The sequence below is a fragment of the Hevea brasiliensis genome, chromosome 18 (assembly GCF_030052815.1).
Source record: "Hevea brasiliensis isolate MT/VB/25A 57/8 chromosome 18, ASM3005281v1, whole genome shotgun sequence".
Classification (NCBI taxonomy): Eukaryota; Viridiplantae; Streptophyta; class Magnoliopsida; order Malpighiales; family Euphorbiaceae; genus Hevea; species Hevea brasiliensis.
The window spans coordinates 45467210-45482415 of record NC_079510.1 but is presented as its reverse complement, the minus strand read 5'-3'; the positions used below and the strand labels follow the sequence as shown (position 1 = coordinate 45482415).

The 15206-nt window shown below is 32.3% G+C and overlaps 2 protein-coding genes across 3 annotated transcripts; both read right to left on the bottom strand.

Annotated features, from left to right (window-relative positions):
• Nucleotides 1-5272: 5272 nt before the first annotated feature.
• On the bottom strand, nucleotides 5273-8206 carry LOC110642131 (urease accessory protein G). The gene is made up of 7 exons (XM_021794075.2): nucleotides 7951-8206; nucleotides 7667-7849; nucleotides 7161-7221; nucleotides 6631-6832; nucleotides 6224-6345; nucleotides 5999-6103; nucleotides 5273-5670 (listed from the first exon to the last, which is right to left on the bottom strand). Exons 1-7 carry the CDS (start codon nucleotides 8088-8090, stop codon nucleotides 5587-5589), a joined length of 897 nt encoding a protein of 298 aa, XP_021649767.2. The 5' UTR covers nucleotides 8091-8206; the 3' UTR covers nucleotides 5273-5586.
• Nucleotides 8207-9364: 1158 nt separating this feature from the next.
• LOC110642132 (cytochrome b561 domain-containing protein At4g18260) lies at nucleotides 9365-13675 on the bottom strand. 2 transcript variants are annotated; one of them, XM_058141203.1, is made up of 5 exons: nucleotides 13421-13675; nucleotides 11304-11337; nucleotides 11008-11169; nucleotides 10157-10305; nucleotides 9365-10045 (listed from the first exon to the last, which is right to left on the bottom strand). In XM_058141203.1, the coding sequence occupies exons 3-5, from the start codon at nucleotides 11155-11157 to the stop codon at nucleotides 9700-9702; spliced, it is 645 nt and encodes a 214-aa protein (XP_057997186.1). In that variant the 5' UTR covers nucleotides 11158-11169; nucleotides 11304-11337; nucleotides 13421-13675; the 3' UTR covers nucleotides 9365-9699. The 2 variants fall into 2 exon arrangements, with proteins under 2 accessions (XP_057997186.1, XP_021649768.2); XM_021794076.2 differs by lacking the exon at nucleotides 13421-13675 and having other exon boundaries at nucleotides 11304-11727.
• Nucleotides 13676-15206: the final 1531 nt, after the last annotated feature.

Sequence of the window (15206 nt, the reverse complement as noted above, 5' to 3'; positions counted from 1 at the left end):
CTGTGAATCATCAATTCATAGTTCCGACTTTCCCTAGGTAGTAGGGTTGTACTTTATTCCATACTGATACACACAAGGTATACTATTCTCACTAAGCTCTAAGCAAAATGTTTGTCATACTGTAAAAACCATCCAAAATTCCATACCGAAGACTAGATGATCTCCCCCTATAAGTGTCACCTTTACTTGCATCTAGTGCGAAACCTCTGGTCTGATGGCAACTCTTAATGTAACTCTAGCTTATGCTAGGGTAACTGAGTCACTGACTCTAGTTACCACCCAACTGTGACCTTCGATATTCTAGCTCTAGATCCCTAACCAGGAGTTCCCAACTCTTCTGCAGATATAGAACTCTGTTATGGTATTACTGTACCAAAACAGAGACTGCCTGCAAACATCCTCATCATAAGCACTACAGGGAAGTACGCAGCTCTACACAATAATCTCATGTCTGCATCAGAATCGCAGACTACGAGCGGACATCGAGAATATTGTATAGTTACTACGATACGTCCTGGCAAACTAGGTCTCTTAATCTCTTATCTCTCTTGAATCTTCTATTATCATAAACTTATTATGTCTGGGTCATCCACTGATGACTGCCAGCAATGGTATCCTCATCCTTATCTAGGGCAACTGTACTTTCAAGACTCACTTTTATGTACTCGTGCCTTGCACGAAATGGGCACACCATTTAAACCCATACTGACGAAAATATAGTATTTATTGGAGTACGTGTTTCCAACGTAGACCTCAATAAGTTTGCTAAATCTATTTCATGTTTCTATGTACTCCACGGAAATCAAGACACTAACTAAGGTAATCTTATATTTCCCGAGGTATAACGTAGAATCTAGAAACAAAGAATTACAGGAAAAGACGAAACAGAATCCTATACTCCGCATGTGACTCCTAGTAGACTCTTCCCAACACTTAGATAATTTTTCCCTATGAATCTGGAGCCTAAGCTCTGATACCACATTTGTCACGACCCAACCTATGGGCCGGACCGGCACTAGGACCTGGGCCAGCCTAAAGCCCCCGAGGCCCGTAGTAAGCCTTAACTATTCATTAACCCAACTCTAAGGCCCATTTGGGCCCAATATCAAGAAAACAAACGGACAGAGTCCGGCCATAAAATGGACTTTCCAACGGGGAGTTTTCGACTCACCCGACCTGTAAACACAATAAACAATCCATTGGGGAGCTCAGCTCACCCTCCACATACTCATCAACATAATAATAAATGGGAGCTCAGCTCCCTCATCCAATCCATCAAACAGACTTAAAATATTAAGTTTACAGGTCCAACATGAATATAATATTACAGACCAATTTCAAATAATTACTGCTAACACATGCGGAAATTCTAGGAGTAATTAAAATTACACAATATTGATAAACAACTGCGAGGTAAAAAGCGAGTTAACCTGAACAAAATATCCTCCTGTGGCTGTAAAATTTTTGAACAGAGTGAGCGTTCGACTCGAGAGTAAAATATCAATCTTAACTATAATCTCTATAACTATCTGAAACTAATGCAACTGTAGAGTGAAATGCAACATACACAACATTTTCACATCATAACATCAAAAGGTAATTTGGAGCACTCACACACCTGTAGTATCAATCATAACATATGGGCCGATCCCTATCTGACTCTCTTAAATCCAACTTTGGTGCGGTGAATTACTCAAGCTCGGACTTCCACTTAATAACCAAATCGAGGTCCCTGAATTACTCAAGCCGTGACTACCCCTCGAAGGAACGGGTCCCGTGAATTACTCAAGCGTGACTACCCGCCCTATCCATAGTCCACACCACATCACACGCACGCCAACGCACGCTGCTTTGCTCCAAATTACCACAACAACATCCATGGTACATCATGATTATGAATGCAACATAAATCGTGCCTAGAGTTTAACTACATAAATATATGCATATAAGTGATGCATGGGCATGCTGAACATATAATAATATCGAAATTATAATTAAAATTAATATTTTACTCACAGACTTGACGACAATCACTGTGGCGGCTGGGCGGAGGAAGAAGGCTGTCCCGGCTCACCTGACAATTATATTACAATTATTTAATACAAATGACCCAATACAAATCAAGAAAAGACCCAATACGTCCTAAGTCGTGCCGAAAATCCGGCAGAGTCTCCCCTATACCTAGGACTTACCCAATCTGCAAAAGGGCTCAAAACACACTTCTATATCCACAATCCATATATCAACAGTTCAATCATATCACACAGCCCCTCCTGGGCCCATCAAATCAATCACCCATCACAATACGCAAAATTTCAATTTAGTCCTTATTATTGATCATTTTTGCAAAAACTGCTCAAATAAGCTCTAAAAATTATAAAACTCTGCCCCGCGGTCCTTAGAAATATTACTAAGCTATTGCAAAAAGAATCGTAATTTTCTAAGCTACCACGAATATTTTATGAATTTTTAATCCTATTTAAGCACTAGAAAATTACAAAAAAGCAAGGTTCGGGTTTACCTTTGCCGATTCCGACTTCGGGAACGCGCTCGGGATGCCTGACAATGGTGGGGTAGCCAAAACCTCGATCCAATTCGGAGACTTTTCCGATGGCGGTGCATGCAGTAGGAAATTCACAGATCCGGACAACTGTCAAATTTCCGCGAATTGAGGATACCTACACGAAGCCCAATAATAATATATAAAAATCAGGGGTGTTACACAATCATTAGTTTAGTAGTAGGTATATTAATACTATGAGTAATTAATATGAATTTAGAAATATTAACTATTATTTTTATTTATAAAATTACAGATAGCTTTGATAATTGATCATATGGCATATGCTTGGTCTGTAACTTTAATGGTTGTTATATTATAATGTGATTATTTTATGTAATTGATGAATAATTTATTATATTAAAATATATTTTACTTAATAAAAATAATTTTTCAGTATAAATTTTTAATTAAAAATAAATATATTTTATATTTTATATAATAAATAAAAAATATTTAAATATAGAATTTAAATTAATAGACTATTTTATTAATAAATAAAATTTCAGAAATTATATTATAATTTACTTTTTTTTAAAATTTAATTTATTCTTTCAACTGGAATTATAACAATTATGTAAAATTCGACTATCTTACACAAAAAAAAATTTAGCTACAATTGTTTTAAAAATTTTAAAATTTTTAATCTAATAGCCTATTTGTTTTTAATCTACTAGGGCACTATACAATTTCCCCTTTCGCGACACCTTTAGTATTTTCTTCTATTTTATATCTAAAATCTCCTCCCATTCCATTATATTGGGGAGCTATTTTCTTCTCTATTATATACAAGGTCTCGTCCCATTCTATTAAAGTACTCCTTACGTCCCATTTGAAGCAATGTTTTAAATTTTTTTTTTCCTATTTTATTTACCTTTTCAAGTAATTAAAGAAATATTAATTTTTTTTTCAACTTCAACCTTACTTATTTGTTATTATTCTAAATGAATTTATCCTTTCTTTTTATCCACTTTCTCTATCTTAATTACATATAATAATATTTTAATCAATTATTAAATTTTTTTTTAGTATAAATGAAGTTATTTAATCTTTTCTTTAATTTTTATATAAAAATTTTTAAAAACATTTGAAATGAGATGAAGAGAGTACTCTGATTTTAAGCAGTGAAAATTAACATTTAATTCTTATATTTTAATAAAATTAATTAATTATTTTTTATTTTTAAAAATATATTATTTAAATTTTTTTAAGTCAATAAATTATTTAGTCTCCGCTATAATTTTGAAAAAATTTTAAAAAAGTCACTCCAAATTTCACTAGGATTTTCAGTTACAATTCTACCACAGCTTGTTCTCATGTGGCTGCATTGATGCCTGGCAGAGAGATTCATCGCTATATGATTGCAAATGAGTTGGCAAAAGATGGAAAGGGCAGAGATGTCAATAATGTTCTACTGAATAATGCCATCTTGGACATGTATGCAAAATGTGGGAGTATAAGGGATGCTCACTTGGTTTTTAATACAATGATCTCTAAGGATGTGGCATCATGGAACATAATGATCATGGGCTATGGTATGCATGGTTACAGCAATGAAGCCTTAGGTCTGTTTTCACAGATGTGTGATGCAGGAGTCAAGCCCAATGAGTTTACATTTGAGGTGTCCTGTCAGCTTGCAGCCATGCAGGTTTCGTGATCCAGGAGCAAGAGTTTCTCAGGCAAATGAAATTGAAACATCGTGTGGCTCCAACCATAGAGCAATATGCTTGCATTATTGACATGCTTGGTCATGCTGGACGGCTCGCAGAAGCCTACAAATTGGCCCAAACGATGTCTATTTAAAGAAACTCAGTTGCATGGAGAGCTCTGTTGGCGGCTTGTCAGCTCCATTTTAACGCAGATCTTGCTGAGGTTGCAGCACGGTAGGTATTTGAGCTTGATCCTGGGCATTGTGGTAGTTATTTATTGATGTCAAATTTTTATGTAACTGCTGGTCGATATGAAGAAGTGTTGGATGTAAGACATACAATGAGACAACAAAATGGGAAGAAGGCACCAGGGTGCAGCTGGATTGAACTTAAGAATGGCTTGCATACTTTTATTACCAGTGATCAAACTCATCCTGAAGCGAATTGTATTTATTCAGTATTGCATTTATTGACCTCTCCTATGCGTGAGCAAGGATACGTGCCTCACCTCTGCTCGATGGTTTTAATGGAAATTTGTTTCAGATTTTTTAGTCTATCCTTTCCACAATTGATGGGAAAGAAAATAAACATTCTTGATGTGACAGTTCGTTTTTGGTTTACCCCAGCAGGGAATCGCTTTTTCGGCCCTCATTTTGGATTTCTTCAATTGCAATGGAATTTGATACAGATGTTCACAAGGAAGGTTAAGACTTAAGATCAATTTCTGTCTATGCCCCAGACGAAGTTGTGTCGTGCTCACACTCAACATCTTAGCAGATGATAGGAGGTTCTCACATGGAGTCCGTTATGAGACCCAATGCAATCTGGTACCGTAGTGTAGTATAAAAACACACGAATGAAAAGCAAACTCTCAGCAGCACAGGTCACAAGCACAACCCTAGAGCTTTGTCTTGAAAAAAATGGAACATATCCAAATTCCTGAGGCTAAGGATTTGATGGTGATAGCAAGTACACCCTTCTTCTCAGGCAAATTCCTAAAGCATCATAATTTTCCACGGGAAAATGCAAACTATTCAGCAGTGCTTAGTTCAAACAGAAAGTATATCGAAATGGTTACATCAATCATTAGTAGATTGACCAAGAATCTTACTGATAATGATCGAGAGGTGGGTGAGCAGACACTAAACAAGATTTTTATTAAGCAAAAGCGTACAGCAGACTATTCCACAGGCAACTGAATATGTACTAAGACAATAATTTATCCCCTTCAGATGCACTTTTCATGTTCCCTATCCGATTCAAGTAAGTTTCTGCTTCTCATACTTCCAAAGAACCAAGCAGAGCAAATCCTTTACTGAAGAATACAGGTCACTTCTGAAAGAACCAATACGCCAAGACAAATTTTGGAAGCACAGTTCAATGCTGCTTCTTCCCAGTTGCTCCTTCCCAGGCTTGTAAAATATGGTTCACAATTTCCTCTACACCAAGTCCATGCTTAATCTACACATATTATGTAGAAGAACAAAAATTATGTAGAAGAGCAAGTGTCTCCCCAAAAGTCAATTAGTGATTTTGTTAAAAAATTTGTCAACAAATTTTTAGTTTGGGTGCACAATCTTAAAGGCCAACACATGGACACTCCTGATGAAATTTCTCCTGAAACTTTTAATTTCATTTGTTGCCCCCCTATGAAAAAGTCATCCCTATGATAAAGCTCATTTAGAGAACAAATTATGTAGTTGTGTACCTTACAAAACAACAGATGACAAACTATGGCATGTTCCTGATAATCAAATGCCATTAAAAATGAACAGTGTATCAAACGCACCTGAGCAAAGACAAATGGCCCACCATCCCGAATTCTAAGTGCATCACGCTCCATGACTGCCAAGTCAGCTCCAACTGCCGGTGCAAGGTCAGTCTTATTTATAACCTAGAATCATAGACAAATGAATCAGACTTCATGGTAAATATATTTTTGAAACTGGTCAATGTGATTTGACATCAGACTTTGATACAAGAATATCAACAGCGGGAGAGTGGAAAAACATACAAGAAGATCCGCTTGGGTAATGCCAGGGCCACCCTTCCGAGGAATTTTATCACCACCAGATACATCTATTATATATATGATATAGTCAGCCAATTCCCTGCTAAAGTTGGCAGCTAAATTATCTGCACCAAACAAATTAAAGCAGAAGATGAAACTTCTTTGATAGATATCAGAATTATAAAAACTTAAATTTCTAACAGATATTTGCTCATCTTAGTCAAATTTATTGTGGGTTATTTGAGAAAAATGGGTGCCAAAATTCTTTACCATTAACTTCACATTTTTCCCAACTGCTGACAATTATAGTGAAGTGTCATGCAAAATACCAACCTTAACTCAGTTATGATCAAAGGGCATTCACCCACTTATGAAATATGCATAATGAAAGGCATCTAGTAGCAATTTACCTCCACCAGATTCACAAAGTAGTAAGTCTGCTTTGAATAATTTGGAAAGCTCCTCAAGAGGGCCAAGGTTAATGCTGATATCTTCACGAATTGCAGCATGAGGACAGCCTCCAGTTTCCACAGCTCGTATCCTTTCTTCAGGTAGTGCTCCATGCTTAATCAAGAATTCACCATCCTCCTTTGTGAATATATCATTAGTCACCTGAAAAACAATTTCGCTCTCAAGCTACTTGCCATGAACTTAAAACAAGTAATATTAAAGAAAAGAACACATTCATAGATGATAATAAACCATGCAATTCTTGCTTATGAGTGTGTTAAGATTTTCATTATCTTTTTAGCAGGTGCAAATTGTTTCATGAATTAAGATATACTCCATCTGCCATTCTGATGCAAGGAGAATGGTGGTGGTTTTTAGTAAAGCCTATCCTCAAGCAACTTGTAGGAAAAGACATTTTGAAGATTGGATGAGAAAGATAAAAATTGATCAGCTAAATCAACCCCAATAATTTCTTTGGGATGGCACTTACTGCACCAAGACTGTACTTGTCCCGCAAGAATTTGCATATAGCCAACATTAAAGCGGTTTTCCTGCACAGTGTAAAATAGCATTTCATCAGAATGGGTTATTGAGATTTAGGGCAATAATGCAGATTACGAAATAGACAAGCGAATTCTGCAAGAAAACCAGGAGGAGGAAAAGCAGAAACAAGGCATAAAGTACACATTCCTGTAATTCCTTAAATTTATCCATGATCATGAGTTGTTGTGTCATTGTTAAGAAAAAAAAAATGTCAAACAAAAAGCTAGAAATTCCTAATCTTGGGACAACACATTAGAACCTGAAAAATTAGAAAATCTCTTCATTGAATTGAATGAACATAATGATAGAAGCGGTTTGCAAACTAGCAACATGAATTAAATACTTTCCAAAAGAAGAACAATTGCAGACAATACAATGATGTAACCGATAACATCAGTAGCATTGCAAAATGAAGCAGAAGAGAAAAGGGAAATTGAAAAAGGAGAAACCTACCCAGTACCAACAGGACCACCAATACCAACAGTGAAAGCTCTTTCATTGAAATCCCTAGTGAGGATTGGTGGAGCTCTTCTGCTGAAGTAGCCAGGAGAGTAAATGGGTTCATGAGAGTGAGGCGCTAACCCATCGTGGCTGTGATACACTCTTCCTTCTGGGCCTACCCACGACGTCGTTTGACTGTTCCACCATTGACAAACAAACAAACAAACAGTGGGTTCAACACCCATAAATAGAAAAGCAGAAACGAGAAAGGAATTAGGAAATTTGGAAGAAATTACTCATGGGTATGGTGATGGTGGTCATTGTCATGATCGTGGTGATGGTAGTCGTGGGTATGGTGACCGTGCGAAGCCATTAACTCTAGTCTGCAAAGGTTTTGCTCAATCGAGTGGATCACCTTGGTAGCTGGTGAGCACATGTAGAAGATAAGGATGATACAAGTTCAGTCACAATGACAAATATACCCCTGATTTCGAGCTTGATCAGATTCTTGTTTTCCTCGGACTGATTAGAGAGAGAATTGTTCCCTCCACTAACAGTTTATGAAAATACATTTTTTAAATTTATTAATATAAAATTATTACTAATAATCATCTGCAACCTAATTCATGAAAATACAAACTAATAAGCTGAGAAGCTTTTCATAAAATACTAATAAGCTGATGAGAAGTTTAGACGAGCAGGGAGGGACATAGAATTAATTAAATGTAAAAAGTTAAATTTTAATTATTAATTTACTTTTATTATTATACATAACATATTAAAAAAAGAGTGTATTATTTTTTTATGTCACGAAAATTATTTTAAAATAAATTTATAGTAAATTTTTTTAATATATAATAATAAGCAGTAGAGAGAAATTATTTTTAATTGATAAATGTCATTAATTTAAAATGATATATGCATTTTCTTTAAATTTAATGTTCAATTAAAAATAAATAATTATATCATATGATTATTGAACTTACTGTTCAAGAAATTAAGAGTTAATTAGAATATTAAAAATGTTAACTTTATAAAAATACTCTATTAAGAGTTTAAGTGTACGGAGAATCATTTTGCAATGCTCATTGTTTCTGCATTAAAAAGTTGATGTTGATAAAAAAAATTATAAATAGAGATTTTTTTAATTAATTAATATTTTAAAATAATAATTTATAATTATTATAATAAATAATAACTAAAAATTTTGATTCTACAGTAGCAAAATAAATAGAGACAAATTTTTATGCTAAAAAAATTAAATATGCTCTAAAATTTAATTTATTTTCATAAGTAATGTTAAAACTAATTTTAAATATTAAATTTAGCAAAACTATTATTTTCAAATTTGAAAGAAAACTTTTAGAGACATTAATAAATTTAATCATTAAAATTAAATTTTTTAATAATTTAAATAAATATAAAAATTATTAAAACTTTAAATTGTTTTTTGTTAAAGGAGTTTGGTTAATAATTAATATATTAAATTTAAAAAATATTTTGGTAAAGCCGGCTCACCATAACCGTGGGTCAGCATATAAACAAGTTAATTAATATCAAAATTATTTTTAAAATTGTGAATCCTCAAATTTAAGTCTCAATTAAAATTAATTTTATTAAAAAAATTATGAAATATAAAAAAAAAACAAAAAAAATTAAAATCACACAATATCTTATATGAACTCATCATAAATGAGTGATAAATACACATACATCACAAATTACAACACATTTCTCATTACCGACTCATTCAATATCATATACAGATAAATGCTTAAGTGTTCCTTCTCTAATGTCCATTACTGAATATATCTAGATCAAGATGGGAAACTAGAAGATAATTCACACCCAATAATATAAGGGATGTGCCAATTATGTACTCCATTTTTTCATGCATGCACTCCGTCTATATTTAAGTTTTTGAATCTGTCAATGAAGTGCAAGCATCAAAAAATAAAAGTATATGACCAGCAAAACCCATTATCAAAGTGGTAAAGAAAATACAAATGAAACAAACAAGTTCATGTTAATTAATTAAATATTAATTAGTCAAACAGGTTCTTCAGTGCATTTCTCTTTGCACTTGGTTCAGGCACTAACATCTTTTGGGTGTCACTTTGAGTAGTGATGGTGGTGGGTGTGATCATTGGCTCAATATTGCCTAAAATCACTCCTTGCTTTTGCATATACTCCCATTTGTCTTGAAAAAGGTAGAAGAAGGCCATGAAAGAGACCTGGGCAGTGAAAATTATAGTCCAAATCCTTGTATTTGCTGAAATTTTCTTGTGGTAGGCTTCTAAACCTGTGTAGGTGTTAATGATCCCAACTAGAGTGATTACTGTTCCAAGCATCCAATGCAGAAAGTACCATGTGCTTCTTCTTTTACTCTCTCTGCAGGTTTTTTAAAGAAAATTTTTATGCTATAAACTTAAAAAAAGGAACAAAGATTCACTAGATGGGTTTGGTTGTGAAGGAGAGCTGATCAAAGGTGATTTATGATACCTATGAGGTCTCAGAAATCCAATAACAGCTTGCACCCAAACGACACCATATAGAGCTACACCTATCCTCTGGTGGTTGTTATCAAATGAATTCTCAAAGGATTTCATGGACATGATAGCTCCAGATGTGACAAGAAGCACTGAGAGTGCCTGCAGCCAATTAAACTAGTTAATCATATATAGAAAGGATCCAAGAAATATATTATAAGCATTTCTTTGGCAACAATGGAATGCAAGATCAAAACCATTTTTAAAAAAAAATTTGAAGTACCAAGAAATCATTTCAGTCCAGAGTTTGCAAGCTTTGCTTACTGTTTAAATATACACAGCCACTCATAGCAATGATTCTTGCAGGTTGAAAGCTCAAGAAATGGTAAAAATAAATTAGCAAATGATTAGGATCACATGTACGTGTGCGTGTGTATATATTAACATGGCAAACAAATCTTAAATTAGTTTCTTGATTTTGAAGTATTCATATGATGAATATGGTTAAACTGATTTGAATTACTGTTGAAACTAATTATAATAACCTACTAATTAAAGAGGCAAAGATGAAAAAGAAACAAATGAATTTGGAGAGACATCATCATTAAAGTAAGCTATATGATTTTGAACTTAGCAAAAGCTATTGCATGATCACAACTACTGACTCTCTCAGAGGACATTATATATATGTGAAAATTTAACTGTAATTACCACTCATTCAAAGCTTTTTTTTTTTCCCCTTTATTTCTCTCTCTTTAATTTTTTTTTTTTCTTTTGAGTGTTTAGAGTGGTCGATGTGAATGATGAGAAATGAAATGAAGCATGCGTTGCAGATCTCAGAGAATCAAGATTTAAATTATTTACCTGCAAGATCACATGGAGGTAGAAGAAAACTTTCCTTCTGCTTCCACCTTTCTCTCTATGTGACATTCTAATAATGAGTATCCCAAGAGGCGCTAAGAACCCCATGGAAAGCCATAAGAGAACCCCATGAAGAGCAACGTCAGATTTCATCTTAGGACTTACCTGCAGAGAGTAAATTATAAGACTTGATTAATTAGACATTAACGATCGTTAACAAGATAAATACGTGATAGGAAGAAGGATAAAACTTACATGTAGAAGTCCTAAGACGTGAAATAAAAGTTGAAGTATAATACCTGGTGAATGTATTCTCTTGTGTTCTTGTGACCCCTGACATCTTCATGGGATAAGCAAGAAACAAATGGCAGAAGGATAACTAAGTATGCAAGCAAATGAAAATTTTGCATTCTTCAACCTCTAAAACAAAAACAAGAATTGCAACCAAATCCTATTTGACTCTCTCTCTCTCTCTCTCTCTCTCTCTCCTATAGAAAGACAGAACTAAATACCCATAAGAACATTGTTGGACTTGGATGGCAGCTAACAAAGGTTTTTGAGATAATTGATGAGCAAACAAAAATGCTATATATTAATTTGTGTGGGGAATGAGGAATGTGGGATAGCAAGTGATGAATACAAAAAAGGGAGGCTACTATACATTAATATATATAGTGTTAGCTATAGCATGGTTTTTAGTTATAAGCAAGTTGCAGTCTTGTACAAGAAGCGCGATTAGCCAGAGAAAAAAAAAAGTGTGGAGATTATGAATAGTTTTTTTAATTTTCAACGAAGTGGGGTTGACATTGGCAGCTTTTTGGTTGCAGAAAAGAGAATGTGGGTTGGCAAAATACAATATGGTCAATTCTTCAATTGATGATGGAGAATGTACATATTCTTTGTAAAGAGTGTTGTGGCTAGGTTGAAGATATGGACATTGTCCTAGATAATATTTGAAGCTTTATTTATTTATTGGAAAAGTGGTAATTTAAAATTTAATTTATCATGTAAATGATACTTTTAAGAAAATTGATAAAATTTAACTCACTTTTAAAAATTAGATGAAGGAAAAAAAGTATTTAAAACGTTATAAAAAAAATGATATCTCTATTCTAAATTAATATAAAATATAATATGCACTCTTACACTTAAGATTGAATATTTAAAAGATAAAATATTTATAAAAAATTAAATATTAATTAAAATGATTCTAATACTATTAAAAATAAATAAATAGTATCTAATTCACTGCCTTTAACTGAGGGAAGAAATGCTCATTATTAATATTCCAAACCAATGTGCGAAGCCAGGCTACGCTTAGTTATTTCCAAAGTGGTGACGGATATAAGGCACATCATTTCAGTTGAGACTCATGTAAGGCCAACATGATCATTCTTTACGCAGAGCAGGTCCCATTTGATCATGATGATTATAACTGGGGTTTGACAAGTGTGGCTTTTAGACCAATTTGATCATTCAAATTAATGTGCCTCGTCAGTGGGCGACATTTTATTATAACAAACCATTTATTCCATATTTTTGCAGGAATCTGATTGTTTTGCTCTCTATGTTTTATTATAATTTTTTTTTCCTTTTAAATATTTTGTCATGTTATTTAATTAGATTATATTTTTCAATTTTAAATATTACAAAATAATAAAAAATCATAAAAGAGAAGCAAGTTAGCCAGCAAAGATTAATCAATATCATACTCAATATTATCCCACCAGATAATTCTTTTGTGAAGCGGCAAATATTATTGCGCAAAATTCTAAAAGAAAAGGTCTCAAATTAAAAAGGGTCACCATTATAATCTTATTTATGTTTGTTTAGATTAGCTGCTATCTTGAAAAGTGAATACTTTTTTAGAGATAAAGGGTAAAATATTTTTGTTAATCTGCTAGAAAGATACTCAAATGGGATCATTACAAGGATTGCAAAGCCATGATAATCATTAACTTGAATTATATTCAATTAGAAAACAAGAGATTTGGTGGGCAGTCACCATCATCTTCATTTTGATTAGGGGACGAAGAAAATCTGTGGACAGTGGTGCGGTAACCATCTTGAGTCTTAACCATGTATGCAATTTTGTGTTTAATTATATTCTGAATGGTCGCAGATAACAGAGCAACAGTGTAACAAGTCGCAAGTAAAAGTGCATGAGAGGGAGGGAACTATGGATGGAATATGGAAAGACACTAATAAATCACTGGCTCCAAATCTAATGAAGTCTGTATTTATAACACCCATCAATGTTCTTTACTATGATCTAAGATTGTGCTAATGCCAAACCCCTTTCTCAAGGACCTAAAGATGATGATCCAGTCCAAATGATTTCATGATCTCCAAGTTTTATTATTTTTGTATTTCTTTTTATTTGCGGCGAAATGAAATTCAGGGGAACAATTCTTACCCGAGTAGATGCGAACTTCATTGGTGAGATTTTGCTCTCCAAGACGAAAGCAGACATTGCATTGCAGTGCATCTCTGATAATATTTTCCACTTGATACCTTGTTCGATTGATGCCTGATTTAGGCGGTGGACGGATAATAAATCTCTTGGGTTGATTTTCTTGCGCTGATCTTGTTCTAATTCTACAGGCATAATGAAATGAAATTTCATGTTAAAAAACAGAGAGTAAGATGAATATAATTCAGCTGCAAGCAGATCTAAGAGCACGAGATCCTGTGGCCAAAAACAAAACGTCAATTAGGGATGTACGGTTCCGGTTTGATTTTGAATCTGTTTAGTAACTAGAATTAAACTAAAATTTTGGTATGGTTCCGGTTATTGGTTCTTTAATTTCGATTTAATTTAATACGGTTTTGATTATTGACTTTTGAAATAATTTTATGTAATTATTTCTTTAGCAAGTCATACTTGAATTAACATTTAAGTTTTAAATTGAATTATTAATATATAATATATCATATAATATATCTTTTAATTATTTATAAATTATGTAATATTTAATTATAAAATATAAATATAATTATGAATTAACATAAATATAGTATAAGACTATATTTATAATTAAAAATTATAAAATAATTTAATATATTTATAAATAAAATTATTAAAAAATATAAATAAATAAAATATAATATTATAATTTATTTAGTTCATAATTATATATATATAATTATATTAAAAATATAATATATCTTAAAAAAAATAAAAAAATATATGTATAAATTTAATTTTTAATTTATTTTTAATTTATTATAATTTTAATTTAATTTTTAATAAAAAAATAAAATTAAATTAAAATATCAAAATAACTTTGATTTCCCATTCAATTTGGGAACGGAGAACTATGCAAAACCCTAACTTCAACATTTAAGCAACACCTAAGAAGCGTGATCAAACGGTTCGACGCAAATCTCTAGCAGCTTATATTTCCTGACACAAACTATCACAAAACGGTTCAGCAGATGAAATAAGTAAAAGGCCCAACACTGTTATGAACAACAAAAATTGTAAAAGCTTTTTTTCTTTTTTGGTAGACAAAAGAATCGAAAAGGCAAAACTAAAACAAGAAGAAAAACTACACAACTATCCTGCGGCTATAACACACTCCACTAACATCGTGGAGCAACAAAAACCCATCCCTGGCCGAGGCTGATAAAGAACTTGACCTCCAAGCGGAAGAGCAGTAGCAAACTTAGGGCGCCTTTGGTTAATGTTTTGGTTTGTGATTTTTGTTTTCCTTTTAAAAAAAAAATTGAAACATGTTACCGTTTATTTTTTCATTAATTGTCTGCAAGCGTTTTGAAAGCAAAAACTGTATGCTGAAACCACAAATATTGATTTCCAATTTCTAACATTGTTTTAGGTATCATAATAATAATAATAATAATAATAATAATAATAATAATAATAATAATAATAATAATAATGTTACTTTATTCTGCACTACTTCTTTATATTTTTTTTTAATAATAGCTTAATTTTCTTAATAATATTTAAATTTATATAATTTTATTTAATTAATTATACCTTAAATTTGTTTAAATTAATTTATTTATCTTTATAATTACGATATATATATATATATATATATATATATATATATATATATATATATATATATATATATATATATATAATGTCATTAACCAATAATTTATATTTATATAAGCATACCGATAAAAACAGTTTTTAATAAATAAATAATAAAAAAATAACCAAACCATAT

Coding starts and splice junctions, on each gene's coding strand:
- LOC110642131 (XM_021794075.2), bottom strand. CDS start 8,090: ATGTGCTCACCAGCTACCAAGGTGATCCACTCGATTGAGCAAAACCTT. Junction 7,850..7,950: donor CACCATCACCATACCCATGA/GTAATTTCTTCC, acceptor ATGGTGGAACAG/TCAAACGACGTCGTGGGTAG. Junction 5,671..5,998: donor GGCCATTTGTCTTTGCTCAG/GTGCGTTTGATA, acceptor TAATATGTGTAG/ATTAAGCATGGACTTGGTGT.
- LOC110642132 (XM_021794076.2), bottom strand. CDS start 11,414: ATGCAAAATTTTCATTTGCTTGCATACTTAGTTATCCTTCTGCCATTT. Junction 11,170..11,303: donor CAAGAGAATACATTCACCAG/GTATTATACTTC, acceptor TACTCTCTGCAG/GTAAGTCCTAAGATGAAATC. Junction 10,306..11,007: donor ACCTCCATGTGATCTTGCAG/GTAAATAATTTA, acceptor AATTGGCTGCAG/GCACTCTCAGTGCTTCTTGT.